Source organism: Geotrypetes seraphini, chromosome 4 (genome assembly GCF_902459505.1).
Source record: "Geotrypetes seraphini chromosome 4, aGeoSer1.1, whole genome shotgun sequence".
In the NCBI taxonomy this organism is placed as follows: Eukaryota; Metazoa; Chordata; class Amphibia; order Gymnophiona; family Dermophiidae; genus Geotrypetes; species Geotrypetes seraphini.
In genome coordinates this window covers 244,504,286-244,521,494 of record NC_047087.1, presented here as the reverse complement: position 1 = coordinate 244,521,494, position 17,209 = coordinate 244,504,286, and the positions used below count along the sequence as shown (strand labels likewise).

Here is a 17,209-nt window from a genome sequence, read left to right as displayed (position 1 = left end):
TGTTACGTTATGCCCGTCGAGACAAGCTCTCAGGCTGCATTTTAATGTAATAAATAACATGATGTTGCATTGTTAGTAAAATGTAGTTTCTTGTTGTTTTGGGGTTTTTTTTAAAGGGGGGGGGGGTTGCCAGCAACCAAATATTATCTTCAATGATAAAAAAAAAAGTACAGTATTACTATTGGTAACTCGTTGGAATCATTATTCAGCACACAAAAATAAGTCTTTTATTTAAAATCTTTAGAGAAATATCCACACCACCAGCTGCAAATAACACTGCTAAATCACTAACCATTTCCAACAAGACATCTTAAAAACAGAAAAATATATATATTTGGGTGAAGTAATCAGATATTGTAACTTAACTATTCTAAAGCTGATACCCAAGTGTCTTCTGCTGTTTCTATACCAACTGAACAAAAAAGCAATCTGGTCAGGGTAGTAAGATTGTCCAATCATTTGGCATTTCTCAATGCCCAATCAGAAACTGCTTTACATTTCAATTTTGGGCAAGGGAATGGTGGTTTTAGTGATGTCCTGTGAGAAAATGCCCTCCGTGCCTTCACATTTATTGTGTGTCGGTCTCAACCTGATTTACGGCTGTGCTGAAAAGGGATTTTACAGCAGCTTCGGCAGCAGCAACAAGTCGGGTAAGTGCTTATCGCTGTGATTGCAGGAGCAGAAGGCACGATTTTGCACTGGTTAATGAAGTAATTGAGGCTGCTTTGAGATGCAGAAGTTCTGAAAAGAGCTGAGGATCAGAAACCTAGGCTGCGTATATAGGACAGGTCCAGAATTAGGAGAGAAACACAAACCTGAATGGTGTCGAACTGAAATGGATGTTGTCTTGCAATTAACATGCACAGATGCATCAGCTACAGTGAGAAAAATGGAGGAGGCTTATGCTGAGTTAATAATTGTTCATAGTTATGTAGCACAAACAAACTAATAGAGACACCATTACTTGCCTATATTAATAGCTTCTAGGATTAGATCTAAAACCTAATGAAGTTGCTGTTTAATGTGAAGAACTAAAGAAAAAAAACCAAAACAACTTACGCACGTAATCACATCCCTTGATAAATCACACTTTAAACCCGGACATGGTTGCAGAATAAACACTCGTGATATATGGTTGAAAGAAAAACAAATAATGTATATGCAGGTGCCTTTTCTTTCCTAATTTTAGAACCTTATCCAATTAAAATTGTGCTTTTTTTCTGTAGTCACAGTGTAGGAAAAAAAAATTTCTTCTGAATAAGACTATTTAACATAAAAATGTTGCTTTTCATAACCAGTGCTAATGTGCTCATTTATTATTTGCTACACTGACCAATGGAGGTTCAATTTTAGCTAACGAAAAATAAGGATTTGTAATTCGAAAGCAAGGATTTGTAATTCGATGCATTTGCTCTGTTTTTGAAAACAAATCTAAATATTTTGTAGTTAACTATTTTAAAATCGTCTGTTTTGAAGCATGCTTTCTTTGTGTGAGCAGTTACATAGGGAGGGAGCTGTGAGTGAAACATAGTTGATTTATATTGGCTCTGTTGAAATTTGGCTTTAAAATCACAGTTGATTAAGGCCTAATGCCTTGTCACCAAAGCTGGCTTAACCTTTAGGCAGAGTAATAATAATAATAATTTTATTCTTATATACCGCCATACCGAAAAAGTTCTAGGCGGTTCACAACAAGGTGAGCTAATACATGGGATACAGGTAAAATACAAATTAGAATAATGGACTTAAAAACAGATAAAGACAGAAAGCATTTACAATATAATGCAGAAAATACCGGCATGGCAGGGAAAGAAGTAATACATAGAACAGATAAAATACATCAAGTTGAATATAAGGAACTTGATTGAAAAAATGAAGCAGAGTAGGCTGTCACCTAAAGTGGCTGCTTCTTAGAGGGAGCAAAGAGCAGTTGTCGTTATTGATTTAGGGCTCCTTTTATCAAGCCACGCTAACAGTTTTAACGCGCGTAATAACACACGCTAAACCGTCCGCCGCGCTAGCCGCTACTGCCTCCTCTTGAGCAGGCAGTATTTTTTGGCCAGCGCAGGGGTTAACCGTGATAAAAAAGTCACGCGCGTTAACCTCGCTAATGCGGCTTGATAAAAGGAGCCCTTAGATTTAACTTACACCATTTTCAGTAATAATTCTAGGTGGCTCACTTTTAAGTGCACTCATTATTTTCCTCTCTCTGGAACACTTAAAACAGGGGTACCCACACTTTTGGGGTTTGCGAGCTACTTTTAAAATGACCAAGTCAAAATGATCTACCAACAATAAAATTTAAAAAAACACAAAGCATTTATATTCCGGGGTTTTTTCAAAGAGGTGAAGGCAGATGACTCTATGCACTGTCACCTCAGTAACAACTATACAAAAATAGACAAATATACCCCCTCCCTTTTTACTAAACTGCGATAGCGGTCTTTAGCGCAGGGAGCTGCGCTGCTCTCGATGCTCATAGGCTCCCTGCGCTAAAAACCACTATTGCGGTTTAGTAAAAGAGGGCCATAGTGCAAAATATAAAGTAGATATAAATTCTCAAAATGGACACATTTTGATCACTAAATTACATAGTAACATAGTAGATGACAGCAGATAAAGACCCGAATGGTCCATCCAGTCTGCCCAACCTGATTCAATTTAAATTTTTTCAATTTTTTCTCTTAGCTATTTCTGACCAAGAATCCAAAGCTCTACCCGGTACTGTGCTTGGGTTCCAGCTGCCAAAATTTCAGTTAAAACCTATTCCATCCCATCTACACCCTCCCAGCCATTGAAGCCCTCCCCAGCCCATCCTCCACCAAACAGCCATATACAGACACAGACCGTGCAAGTCTGCCCAGTACTGGCTTTAGTTCAATATTTAATATTATTTTCTGATTCTAGATCCTCTGTGTTCATCCCACGCTTCTTTGAACTCAGTCACCGTTTTCCTCTCCACCTCCTCTCTCGGGAGCGCATTCCAGGCATCCATCACCCTCTCCATTAAAGTAGAATTTCCTAACATTGCACTTGAATCTACTACCCCTCAACCTCAAATTATGTCCTCTGGTTTTACCATTTTCCTTTCTTTGGAAAGGATTTTGTTCTACGTTAATACTCTTCAAGTATTTGAATGTCTGAATCATATCTTCCCTGTTCCTCCTTTCCTCTAGGGTATACATATTCAGGACTTCCAGTCTCTCCTCATACATCTCCTGGCACAAGTCTCCTATCATTTTTGTCGCCCTCCTCTGGACCGCTTCAAGTCTTCTTACGTCCTTCACCCGATATGGTCTCCAAAACTGAACACAATACTCCCAAGTGGGGCCTTACCAATGACCTGTACAGGGGCATCAACCCTTCTTCCTTCTACTGGCTACGCCTCTCTTTATACAGCCCAGCATCCTTCTGGCAGCAGCCACTGCCTTGCCACACTGTTTTTTCGCCATTAGATCTTCTGACACTTATCACCCCAAGGTCCCTCTCCCCGTCCGTGCATATCAGCTTCTGTCTTCCTGCCTCCCTTTCTTTCTTTCTGTCTATCTTTCTCTCTCCATGCCCCCTTTCTTTCTTTCTGTTTCCCCCCTTTCTTACTGTCTTCCTGCCCCCCTTTCTTACTGTCTCCCTGCCTGCCCCCTTTCTTTCTTTGTCTTTTTTTCTTCCTGCCTGCCCCTAAGCCACCGCCACTGCTATCAGGGAACAGGGCCCCAAGCCACTGCTGCCGAGTTCTGAGTTCTCCCTGTTTCCCAATGCCGTAAACAGGACGCAGAAACGCCGGGCTGACCAGCCTTCCCCCCCCTTCCCCACCCCCATCAATTCTGACAGAGAGGAAGTTCCGGGCCAGCTAGGCAGCAATTGGTTGGCCCAGGACTTCCTCTCCGATGTCAGAAATGATGGGGGGGGGGTGAAGGCTGGTTGGTCCGGTGCTTCTGCATCCTGTTTAAAGCATCAGGAAGCAGGTAGAACACGAAGGCAATGCGAGTCTATCACGGAGCCCGGGATGGGCTCCGCGATCGACTTGCATTGCCTTTGCGATCTATTGGTCAATCGCAATCGATCTTTTGGGCACCCATGACTTAAAACAATTGAGTAGGTCCTAACAACAGCAACTCAAAGAACCATGAGTTTTTACCAGTAGGAAATGCAAGCAGTTTGCAGTTCAGCTAGATATATAGCAATTTACCTGTAGTTTTTTTGAAATTCAAGCCCATAAGTGTGTGTGTATATACACTCGCTAAAACTCAGTGGATAGGCTTGGTTGATGATCTTGTCACCCAAGACACCACAGGCAAATCTGAGCTATGTGCTGTAGGATGCTGGCCCTTGCCTCCAGCTAGAAGAAAACCAAGAATCTAGTTCACCATTTCTGTGAATCCACCATGATGACCAGCAGTTCGACTTTATTAGTCTCCCTTCATTGTCAGCACTCACTCTCACTGTCTTTCTCCATTTTCATCACCTGAAATAGAGACTTCCCAGCCCTAGTCTTTCGCCCTTTCCCTCCATTCTTACCTACCCAGGCAAACTCTTCCTTTACTCTTCTCTTTCCAGCATACCCAGGCAATCTATGCCCCCTCCCCCAATATCACTATTTCTCTACCCAGCCAGGATATGAAGGGGGTGACATGTGGGATAAGTGTGTGAAGAATAAAAGGTGAGGCTTGTCAGCTGGAGTGGTCTGGAAATATTGATTAAAAGGTTGCAGACAGCAAAACACAAGCTAACTACAGCATACATGGTGGTAATAGGGGGAGCCGGGAGGAGGTGTTCTTATTTATGTTGGGTGGCTGTAGAGAAAGTAATGTGGGTAACAGAAGCCATTAAGAATGCAGCACCAGGGACGTGATGGAGGAGTGGGACATATGTCCATGGGAGTTGAGTATTGAAGGGGCAAGGCATGTATCCGCAGGAGCTAGAAACTAAAACTAAACCTTAATTTTATAGACTGGGTCATCAACCAAAAGGAGCTCGACTCGGTTAACAATGATGGGAATAACAAAGGAAATAACTAGAATGGTTAGTTTCCAGAGTGTTTAGCAAACAGGAAAGTTTTAGGGATTTCCGGAATAGAGCAAATGCACCTAAACTTTTTAATGCAAGCGGTAAAGCATTCTATTAATTTAAAAGCGAAAGACTGACTGAGTCCCCTGAAAGATCCCTAAGGGAAGGAAATATAAGTTTTAATTTTTGAGAGCTTCTGGCAAGATGGGATCGATGCACATTCCAGTCTAAAGGAATCAGAGTAGTAAAAATTCCAAATAAGATCTTAACTGCAATACAAATACATTTAAATTGAATTCTGAGATATACTGGAAGCCAGTGTAATTCCTCGAGCAGCGGGCTTATGTGATCGAATTTACTTGTACCGAAAATAAGCTTAACAGCCGTATTCTGTAACAACTGGAGTCTTTGCAAACTTACCTTTAAAAGACCCAAATAAATTGAATTACAATAATCCAACCTTGACAAAATAGTTGATCGAACCAATACAAAGAAGTGTTGCTGATGAAAGAGCGTGCTCACTCTTCTCAGAATATGGAGGTTAAAAAAACACTTTTTAACAAGTAAATTTAGTTAATCCTTAAATGTAAGAGATGAATCAATGACAATACCCAATATTAGTGAAGAATACTCAATTTTCAAAGATTCTCCTGAGTCTAGGACCACAGCAATAGGAAGAGAGTCTAACTTTGGGCCAAGCCATAAGAGCTTAGAAGGGTGACTTGGCATAAGTGACATTATGTTAGTGGCAGGAGTATGATGAAATTGGGAGAAGACATGAGTGAAATGGCATAGGAGTGTTGTACTTAGTGGCGTGAGCTGTAGGAGTCTAGCAGTGAAAGTGAGCTCATGTTGGTGAAAGGTGTGGGGGTGCAGATAAAATGGATGGGAAGATGAAAACTGCAGACTAACCCTTGTGTGTAAGATGTCCAGTTATTCACAGGATCATTCTGGGAGGAGTGGTGTTAGGGTCTTCATGAGGGTTGAATTTAATTTTCAAAATCTCAGAGGAGGGCTTAGGAACCTGAAGATAATGGGATGGGGGCACAAGGCTAAAAGTATACCTATGATGTTAAACTCTTGCCCCAATCCTACTGGTCAATAGAGCAGCATGTGACTCTGAAGGAGAAATATGTAAAGGAAGCCCATATGGATAGTATGTTCTGAATATATTGGATAGTTTTATATAGATATATATAAATATCTATATATTTTCCCCTCTCCCCCCTCCCCCCAGGTGTTTGAGCGTAATGCAACAGAAGGCCTTAGAAGGAAGCCGGTCTTCTTGGCAGGAGTCATTTGAAAATGTTAATCCTGGCAAGCCTTTTCGTTGTCCGCAGTGTGGTGAACACACAAGGTTCAGAAGCTTAACTTCCTTAAGGGCACATTTGGACTACAACCACAATTATGAGAGAAAACCTCTAGTGCAGAATGCCAGCTTGTTTGCTTCTGAAAACACAGAACTGGAAACTTCCTCAGCACTTCAGCTAAATGGTATATTGGGGAGCACCAGAAATCTTATAAAACAAAAATCTTTATCTGCTAATTTGTGTGATCTGTCATATGAAAATAGAAAGAACAGGAATCCATTGGAAGCAGTGGCTGAAAATCCTTTGGCACTTGTAACTCAGCTGCCTATAGATTCCATTATCAATCTGAAGTCTGGACATTTCGTGACGGATACCAAAGCCTCTTTGGAAGCTCGTGTGAACAACAAATTTAGTCGGATGGTGGAAGCTGTAGACAGAACAATAGAGAGAAGGATTGACCACCTTACTAAAGAGCTGTCAAGGAAAACTGCCGAGTTGTTGGAAGTTCGTGCTGCATTTTTGCAATTATCGCAGAAAAAACAGGAAGTGCAGAGACGAGAAAGAACCCTGAATAGGCAAGTGGATGTTGCAGTGGAGCTAATTGCTGTCCTGAAGCAACGTCTTACAGAGTCTGAGCAAGCGCTTCTCAGGAAAGAGGAGTAAGTGAAATTCCATGTAAAGGAATTTAGAAGCAAATTTACAATGAAATTCCATTCATGTGCTTAGATTAATTCAGTGTTAATGTACAAAAAGAGTACAGTATTCCCCTGCGAATTCGCGGTTCGCGGACTCAATCATTGGCGGACTGTTCCAACCACCTCTTCCTGTAGTAAAGTTGGGCTACACCAATCAGGAGCTGCTTTGACATGCAGCTCCTGATTGGTGTGGCCTGACTTTACTACAGGAAGAGGCGGTCGGAGTAGACTGCGAGTGATTTTCTTCACCCGCCGGTGCTCCAGCTGCCCTCTCCTGCCTCCCCTGCCTTTTGACAGGTGAAAAACTGCATTTGTGATTTTTTGAAATTCGCAGGGTTTCTGGAACGGAACCCCCTCGAATATCGGGGGAGTGCTGTACATTATCAGTTAACGAATATACTATAGGTTTAGCATTTGTAAAACCCAAAGAGAAAGAGGCCTGGTCTTAATTATCCCCCTCCTTTACTAACATGTAGCACGGGTTTTAATGCCGGCAGCAGCGGTAACTGTTCCAACACTCATAGAATTCGTATGAGCGTCAGAGCAGTTACTGCCGCTGCCGGTGCTAAAACCCACACTACATGTTAGTAAAGGAAGGGGTATATTAATTTCCGTAGTATCTTTCCTACATGGTGTGTGTTCTTGTAAGAGTGCATTTCATAGATTTGTATTATCGTCAAAGAATTAGGTCAGGAGATATGATCACTATTTATAAGAAGTATTCAAAACATAATCAACAAAGAGGTTGATGGAATTGTAGACTAACACATTTATTGAGGCATAAACTTTTGAGGGCTAGAAACCATTTCATCGGTTGCATCACAGTATATAGACAGTGAGGATAAAATTAGGTAGAGATGAGAAACAGTTGCTGCTGTCAGCAAAATGTTTATTTCAGTTTAATAATGCTTTGTCTTGAGAGCTTTACATGTAACACCAAGGATCCCAGTGTTATATCTGATTCCTGTATTTATTTAAGAATATACATTCCACTCAATCTACAATTCTTGGTAGATAAATAAAACATAATAATGCAACATAGAGGAGATAGCTGGCTAGTCAAAATGTATAGCACTGAGTACACCTTTCAATGCTATATAAGTGATAAATAGTAGTATTAGTTGTAGTCCCCACTAGGAGCAATATAGGGTAATTGCTGAGGATCAACAAAGTACAGATAACTAGAAATATCAGGATGTACGTAAATCTAAGATGAACATAGGACACCATACAGGTATTATGTGTGCAAATAAGTAGGATTTAGTTAGTATGAACATCCTAGTATATGTACATAGGATGATTGATTATGGTATAAATGTGTCTGTATTGAAAACCATCTCAGAAAACACGTGGAGAGGCATAACCGAAAGGGAGGTCTAAGTCCGTTTACGTCCATCTCACAAGTCGTCCAAAGTTAAAAAGAGCCTAAGACACATTTTCGAAAGATGCGTTCAACTTTTTTTTACTTTTGAAAATCATCTAATTATACGTCCTGCCGATCTGATCGTCCAAGCCACTAAATCGTCCATCTTTATACCACCTTTCCGTCCAACTTTCTGTCTAAGTCCAAAATGCCTAGAACAAGTCCTGTTGGATGTGGAAGGGGTCTGTAAAGTGATGGACTGCACACCCAGACATGCTACCTAAATAGTGGGGTACCTTACAGGACATTGCTGTGAACTTCACAAAAAGGGTGCCATGGCTTCTCCTCACTACAGCTCCCTTATAGGTGATGGTGAGCCCCCTCAAACCACCTCCAGAATCCCCTAGACCCACTTATCTACCACCCCAATAGCCCTTATGGCTGCAGGAGCCACTTATATGCCAGTACAAAAGGGTTTTCGGGATGTATAGGGGAGTGCACATGTTTAAGTATCAATGCAGTGATTACAGGGGCTTATGGGCATGGGTCCTCTTCTCTATGGGTCCCTAACCCACACCCAAGACGACTTAAGCTGCCTCTGGGCTGGACGACTAGGCTTTCCTATGCCAGGCGGCCAGGTGATGATGGTCCGGAGGCTGAAATTTAAAGTTGTGAATAAAATTTTTATGGGGGGGGGGGTTGGTGATCACTGGGGTAGTGTGTGTGGGTCTGTGTTATGTGTTTGTAGTGCTTATGTGGGTTTTTGTGACTTAGACCATGTTTTACATGGTTTAAGTCACAACGTCCAAGTTCCGTCTAGGCTCTGTTGTTAAACTTTCGGTTATAGATGGTGTACGACTAAGTCTAAGCCGGCCCACGACCTGCCCAACTAGCACCCTTGACACGCCTCCCAAAACGCCCCATTTAGCTTTGGACATTGAGTGGCACTATGAAGGCCTAGGTCGTTTAGAAATACGACCAAAACCCGTTTTTATTATTGGCACTTGGACGTTTTTGAGAAATGTTCATCCAAGTGCCGACTTAGGCCGGCTTTTGGATGTTTTTCTCTTTCGATTATGAGCCCCTAACTGTATTGTAACACCTTTACAGAAGCTCATGTAAACCACTCTGAATTGACTCCCCAGTCATTAGTAGCTTTATAGAAGCTTTCAATAAACAATAATCGTAAACTATAAAACATCATGGGATCCTTTTACTAAGTTGGGCTAAAAAAATGGGCTTAGTTCTCGAATTAGGGAGAGGGAAAAAATTTTTGTAGTATTCTTTGATCGATTGTAAGTGCTATCTATGATGTTAATTGTATGTATATATTTAATGCACTGTTCTCGAATTGAAAATTAATAAAGATTTATTAAAAAAAAAAGAAAATGGGCTTAGTGTGCTTTTACATGGGTCTTTCCTGCATTCTAAGTCCATTTCTTTGTCAGCTTTCAAACCGCTTTTTCTGTTTGTTTGATTTTTTTGGCTGGGCACTAATGTTAGCATTAGCGCACAGCCATAAAAAAAAAAGAAATTACTGTGGGAGCCCTAACCCTCACCCTCAAGTTCTCTAAAGTGTGCCTAAAGCTAGGTTATCCTAGTAATTGTTACACGGATCGGGATGGTGCAGAAAAGTGGTAAAGGGGTGACTTTTTCTTGAAGCAGCCTGATGGCGAAACATGTCGATGTGACAGGTCCCTTTCCCGATGTGATAAGATAACAAGAAATGAAAACGTTTAAGATAAGTTTTTATAATAAAAATTAAGTTATTGTTATCAATATTAAGCACTTTAAAGAAAAATTTAAAAAAATTTCAAAAAAATCTCTAAAAATATATATTTAAAAATAAAAAGCACGGAAAATACATTGAGAGGGGCTAATGAAGAAGCCATAGCCAGTAAGAAACATTTGGCAACCATGAAAAAATGTGTGGTGACCAAATGGCATGTCTGAAGCCCTGATAGTTTATTTAAAAGAATAACTAAAGAAAAGTGGGGGGCATTGAGGTGTGTATGTTATTATGAAAGATTTATCAGTGCCATATTACTGACTGAGATCTTTATTGTAAAGTTAGGTACGTACATCAGCGAGCCTTGCTAATGTAGGCACCTAATTTTTAATTAAGTAATAGGCTAAATTGGTGCCTATAATCAGCACTCAGCACCTTTTAATTGGCACTAAGTGAAATTAATTGAAAGTTAGGCACCTAACTTGGGAGGTGTGATTCTGCAAGCTAGGCCCCTAGTGCAAAGTGCATAGCTAGGGGATGGATCAGGGGTGTATTTTTGAATTAGGCACCATTGGGTGCTTAACTTAGGTGTAGGCATTTATGCCAAGAAAACCCTGGCATTAATAGGGTGTATCTAAATGTTAGAACGCTTGGCACTGCCTAAGCACACGTAGGCGGTGCTAAGCATGATTCTATAATGGGTACCTAATTTTTATAGAATCATGCTTGGTGCCACATTAGTTGGCACAGATTTTTTTATGTGACATGTATAGAATCGGGCCCTTACTGCCTTCTATTTAGGAGGCGCTAAGGACTCCCACATTATGGACATGCCAGCCAGTTAATATGGTTAAAATGTAGATGCGATAACTGATCAGTGCATCCATGCCCATTCTCTGCTCCCTGACATGCTCCCTCCCCCCAAAAAAAATTACAAATGCTTAGCGTATGCAGATGTCAAAACTAGTGCAGAATGCTTTAATGTGTCCCTTGCTAGGCTGTTATTGCTGTGTTACGCATGTGTTAGCGCTTAAAGTAGCTTAGTAAGAAAGCCTGAACTCTAGTCATTACTTACAAGCAAAAATACCGCTGAAGCTGCATTCAGTGGTTCATCAAGTGCGCCTTCAGTTGCTTGCGGAAGGAAATCAGCTGTTCTGTCATCTTTTAGCTTGAGGGGCAATGCAATCCATAATAAAGGCACTGCCACAGGGATAGTCCGCTGATCTGACTCATGAAAAATATGCTACATCTAATAGGTTCTTTAATTTTCAATAGTTAAATCAAGGTACTCCATAAGAATATGCAGAAAATAATTTTATAACCGGTTGCCTGCATCAGGAGGTCAACCAGGCCTATTTTATAAAGATGCATATGGTGCACATATATCTTTATAAAAATTGCTTGCAAAGCTGCAGAAATCACGGCTATAATGAAGCTGTGTATATGTGAATGTGCATATTTTTTAAACACTGCACAGCTTCTCTGGTTGCATATACAGAGTGTAATAAAGTCAAATCTCCACCTGCTGGTTCCCTAAAGTCAGCTCGCCGGGATAATTAGCACCAGCGATCAAATTGGCGGGGGCTGCTAAGCGCTGGGGAACATCATGGCCGGTTCTAGCTTCAGCGTGTGTCCCATCTGTGATTGGCACCGGCGATCTCACTTTCCAGAAGTTCAGCTCCAAATAAGCGTTTACGGTAGAAATGAAGCAGAAGCTCCGGAGAGTGATACAAAGGGTTCGGTACCAGTACCAAAAATGAGTTTGAAACCCTGCCAAGTCTTCAACCTTTTTCTCCTTACAAAAAGGAAAACCAACAGGCACTGCTCTCCCTCCTGCCCCAGGGCTTCTGAAGCCCCTGAAACAGGCAGCAAGAGCAGGGCAGAATGCAGGGCGGCAATGGAGCAGGAGAGTCGGCAGAGAGGTGTGCGACTGGTCCCCAGCAGTCGCTTTAGGAGTTGATTGGCCAGCCCAGTTGGATCGAGAATTTTGGGAAAGTGAATCGCTGCCTTCCCTACTTTTAAATGTCCCTCCCCTCACGATCGGTTTGCTTTGTGAATCTAGCCCTTAGGCAGGGCTCTGGACCACCTTTAAAGTTTCTTTTAGGGAATAGAGACCTGCCTTTGCCCAACCCCTATCAACATGCTTTTCAGGTAGACAGGCTTCTGGCTGGCTTTTTAACTGTTCTCTCAGGCTCACAAAATGGTCTTAAGCCCTCTAAGCATTTCTCTCACAGGCAATATTAGTTTGTTAGAAACTTTTAGTAATTTTTCCCCACAGACTTTCATTCACACATCCAGTCCTCATTCATACTCACTGCTTCAGGTTTGCTGTATATTTCTGACTCATCCTGCCCATCTCCATAGGCAGTTCCTCCCCCTTCTGAGTATAGGGTTCCTCGTTGCATAAAGCAGTTTCAAAGTACTTCTGCCCAGGCTGTTTCCAACACCCTCTGACCTTGGTTTCAGTGCTGGGGTTCTAAGAGCTCTGGAGCAGCTTTGAATGTGCTTGCCAGGTGCAGGCACTGGAGTATCTTTTCTCCTCCTGTCTTACTTTCCTGGACCCCTTCTCTGCTGTGAGTTCCTGATTGCCTCCTGCTGAGATCAGCTGAGTTTAATTTATCCTGCTGAGGCTTCAGGCCTACTCTGGCTGACAGAACACTCTGTAGCTTTGAAGTCCCTCCCTTTTCTTTAACTCTTGCTGTGTCTTTCTGCCTGCAAAGGGTTTTTGCTTGAGTATTAACTTTTTTGAAAAAACTATAGGGAAGTAAAGAAACCCTCTTGTTTTCATCTACAGTGTTCTCTTTTCTGTAACTGACCTGCCTTTCTTTAGGACTGGGCACAGCCTTAATGGGCAGGTTTCTTTCTTTGGGTACAGGTTTGCTTGCTTTTCTGGTCTGGTTTAAACCAGTGACTTCCCTGTCACAATAGGAATACAACAAAGAACTTGGCATCATCGTCATTTAAAATCTTAAAAGTTAGACATACAATCTTAAATTCCACACAAGAGCAAATTGGCGGCCAATGCAGGTTTCATAAAATTGGGGTGATATGATCAAATTTTGAAACCTTCACAATAATTCGTGCAGCGACATTTTGAGCGACTTGCAGCCTGAATCAAACATTTAGGAAAGCCGAGATACAAAGCATTACAGTAATTGAACACCGGTATCAATACTGCACTAATTATTGTCTTGAAATTATCTACGGAGAGATTGTCTACACACAATAGGTGAAATTAAAAAAATACATGAGATACAACAGGCTTCACCTAGATATTTACACTGATGGAGAACAGGAAGTGCAACATCATCTAACACTATCTCTGAAGGAAACAACTCCAACTATCATTCCCGACCAACACATAAGAGCTCAGTTTTCACCACAAAATCAATTTAATCTGATTATGACACATCAAGGCCTTAATAATCTGAAAACAATTTTTAAGATTATTGAGAGCATCAGCTATTGAATTATTCACTGGAACCTAAACTGTAAATCATCAACATATAAATGGAAATTTACCCCAAGTTTTCTCAGGTCTTGACAAAGAGGTAATAAGTAAATGTTAAATAGTGCCACATACAATGCTAAGCTTTGGGGTACACTACAAGTTAGCATAGACCAGTCTGACTTCTCTTGAAACACCTCCACACAAAACATCCTATTTTCTAAAAATGACTGAAACCATTCTAAAACTTTACTTCCAGTACCCAAAGATCTCAATCTTGTCAACAATATCTGATGATTAACTGTGCTGAAAGCAGATGAAATGTCCAACAATATCATAAAAAACCACTCTCCATGATCTAAACCTTGACGTAAAGTGTCAAGAACAGAGAGCAAGAATAATTCTGTGGAATGCTTGGACCTAAAGCCAAACTGAAAATTGTCCAAGATATTATGGGCTCCTTTTACAAAGCCACACTAGGGCCTTGACGCGCAGAATAGCGTGCGCTAAATTGCCGCATGCGCTAGCTGCTACCGCCTTCTTTTGAGCAGGTGGTAGATTTTTGACTAGCATGCGCTAATTCGGTGCGTGCATTAAAAACGCTAGCGAACCTTTGTAAAAGGAGCCCTATGTCTATCCCCCTAAAAATCTTGAAACTGCCCTAGTACAGCCTTTTCCAATACTTTGACCAAAAAATGTAAAGATGAAATTGGACGAAAATATTCCTTCAAAGTCCCAACAACCAACAGAAGGTCCAACAGGACAAAATCCCACAGGTACTGAGCAGCAAAGAAGACAGTGGGAACGGAAAATGATCACTCCACAGGAATAATGGTGTGAAGTAAAACCTTGTTTATTTCAATCTGAGACGTACAGTAACATGGACCCAAAGTCCCATCCATAGGATTCTTTTTAAAGAACGAACAATAACTTTCTTTAGCTCATTAGGAACACAACCAGCCGACAGTGAATGCGAAACTATTGATGAAACTGAAGGTGTTAATTTCTGAATTATCTCTGTTTCTGCCAGATCCTCAAAATCTGACCATAACACATCCTGTGGACTTTCTACTGCTGCTATTTAGTGAGGTGTGTTACCAAGTCAGAGAAAAAAAAAAATCAGGTCAAAGCAAAATGAGCAACTTTAACGCAAATCATGATGTTGCCCCTACAAGCAAAACGCAGGCTTGCGCTACAGGAAGGTGAAGAGGAAACAGTAACAGTAGAACACTCTGCCAATACCTCTCTTTTTCCCCCTTTCACTATATACTACCATTATCTGATTTATTTGTATAATTGGGCAGAAACATCCTTTGCAACACCTCATTTTGTTTGAATTTCTGAATGGATGGTCAGAAATATAATGTTAACCTAGTGAAAAGGATATCATTTGCGCTTTGTTGATCTTTATTTCCACATAAAATTATTAAGCAGTAGAGTTGTTAAAAATATCTTCTGGTTAGATGATTTTATGGACTTTACATGTTGAAATAGAATCATAATTCTCTTTGCATATTTCTGGAAATACACAGTGGCCTCTTCTATGAAATTCAGCAGCGTGTTCAAATGGTCATGCTATGTTTTCACCTAAAATCAGTCAGCCCAATATTCAGACCATGGGAGGCAACCCAGCTATCTCCCATGGTTGTGGCAAACCTGGATATTCAATGCTGGGACCATCTCTGGCCATTGGCATTGAATTTATGGGTTAAAGTTAGCCATGCAGACTTAGCCAACCAAGCCAATATTCACATGTTTGTCTGGTTACTAGACTTAGCTGGTGAGCCGTTGAATATTGTCAGTGACATAACCAGTCGCTGGCCAATCTGCTGAATGGGATATTCAGTGGGAGATAGCCGTTAGTTGGCTTAGCAGTACTTAGCCAGCCAACTACCATATTTTCACGCATATAACGCGCACGTTATACACTATTTTACAAACCGTGCATAACCATGCGCGTTATACGCGTGAGCGCGTTGTACAACTTATTTTTTACATAGTTCCCCCCCCCCCCGACACCCGATTCACCCCGCAGGACCGCTCGCACCCCCACCCCGAAGGACCGCTCGCACCCCCACCCTGAAGGACCGTTCGCACCCTCACAGCCTCCCCCCCCTCCATCATGGAGAAGCTGCCTACCGTTGTCCTGCTGCTTATGGAGAGGGAGAGAGATGATGGACCATGGTTTTTAGGGAGGGAAGGAACAGAAAGGGAGAGAAGTTGGACACAAGGGATGGTGTGGAGGGGGGGGGGATAGAGATACTGGATAGGAGGGTAGTTGGGAAAAGAAAGGGAGAAATGGTGGACCCTAGGGTGGTGGGGAAGGAGGGAGAGATGCTGGATGAAAGAGTAGTTGAGAAAAGGTGGATCTGTGGATGTAGACGAAAAAAAGGAAAGATGCCAGACCTCCGGGAGAGGGAAGGGAAACGGAAGGGGAGGACAGAGATGGCAGATGCATGGTTAGCACAGAGAAAGAAGAAAGAAGGAGACCCTGGCAAGCAAGTTATCAGAAGACAACCAGAGCCTGGGACCAAAAAGATTTGAATAATGACCAGGCAACAAAAGGTAGAAAAAATAATTTTATTTTCTGTTTTGTGATTACAATATGTCATATTTGAAATATGTATCCTGCCAGAGCTGGTGATAGACCGCAAACGTGAGCTAGGATTTAACAGAGAAAGAAAAGGGGTTTTTTGTTTGTTTATTTTGTTTACACCACAGCGCCAGTGTGGTTAGGACAGGGGTGTCCAATGTCGGTCCTCGAGGGCCGCAGTCCAGTCGGGTTTTCAGGATTTCCCCAATGAATATGCATTGAAAGCAGTGCATGCAAATAGATCTCATGCATATTCATTGAGGAAATCTTGAAAACCCGACTGGACTGCGGCCCTCGAGGACCGACATTGGACACCCCTGGGTTAGGAGAAGGCAAAGGGGGTGAAGAGGCTATAAAATAAACCCACCAGGATGTTTGGAAAAAAACTCCCAATTGGGCAGGAAAATCGAATTGAATCAAAAAAATCGATTCAATGGGCTGAATCAAATTGAATCGAAATTTTTTTTCCTGAATCGGGCAGCACTAATTCTCACAATGTCCAGTTAAATCAAGCTATCCTTAAAAGACACACCCAACTTATATTTTGGTGTCTTTTACAGTTAAATCAAGCTGACATCTAAAGGAAGACTCACTTCCTTAATTTCCAACTGTTCATTGTAAAGAAGTGAAACAGATAATGTACTATATGAAAGTTGGAAAACCTCAAAGTCCTCGAAGCTAAATGCTGATCAATGGAGATCGCTCTGAGGGAAAGGGATGTTACCAGTGGTGTGCCTTAAGGTTCTGTCCTTGGGCCTGTTCTTTTTAACATTTTTATAAATGATATTGCTGAAGGGTTGTCAGGTAAGATTTGCCTCTATGCAGATGATACCAAAATCTGCAATAGAGTAGACAAGCCGGATGGTGTGAATAACATGAAGAAAGACCTGGCGAAGCTTGAAGAATGGTCTTAAATTTGGCAGCTAAAATTTAATTTTAAGAAATGCAAGGTCATGCATTTGGGCTGCAAAAACCAGAGGGAACGGTACAGTTTAGGGGGTGAAGAACTTATGTGCACGATGGAAGAGCGGGACTTGGACGTGATTGTATGTGATGATCTTAAGCTG

The 17,209-nt window shown here is 41.5% G+C and overlaps 1 protein-coding gene across 4 annotated transcripts in view; it reads left to right on the top strand.

Moving 5' to 3' along the window:
- The first annotated feature begins 514 nt into the window (after window positions 1-514).
- The window catches only part of ZNF365 (zinc finger protein 365), a 57,663-nt gene continuing 40,968 nt past the window's right edge, over window positions 515-17,209 (top strand). For all 4 annotated transcript variants that reach the window (XR_004539254.1, XM_033942477.1, XM_033942476.1 and 1 more), the window contains exons 1-2: window positions 515-650; window positions 6,242-6,973. Coding sequence is in view for 3 of the 4 variants with exons in the window: in XM_033942477.1 (XP_033798368.1) it covers window positions 6,255-6,973 (719 nt within the window). In the remaining variant the exon portion in view is untranslated. The remainder of the gene's footprint in view (window positions 651-6,241; window positions 6,974-17,209) is intronic.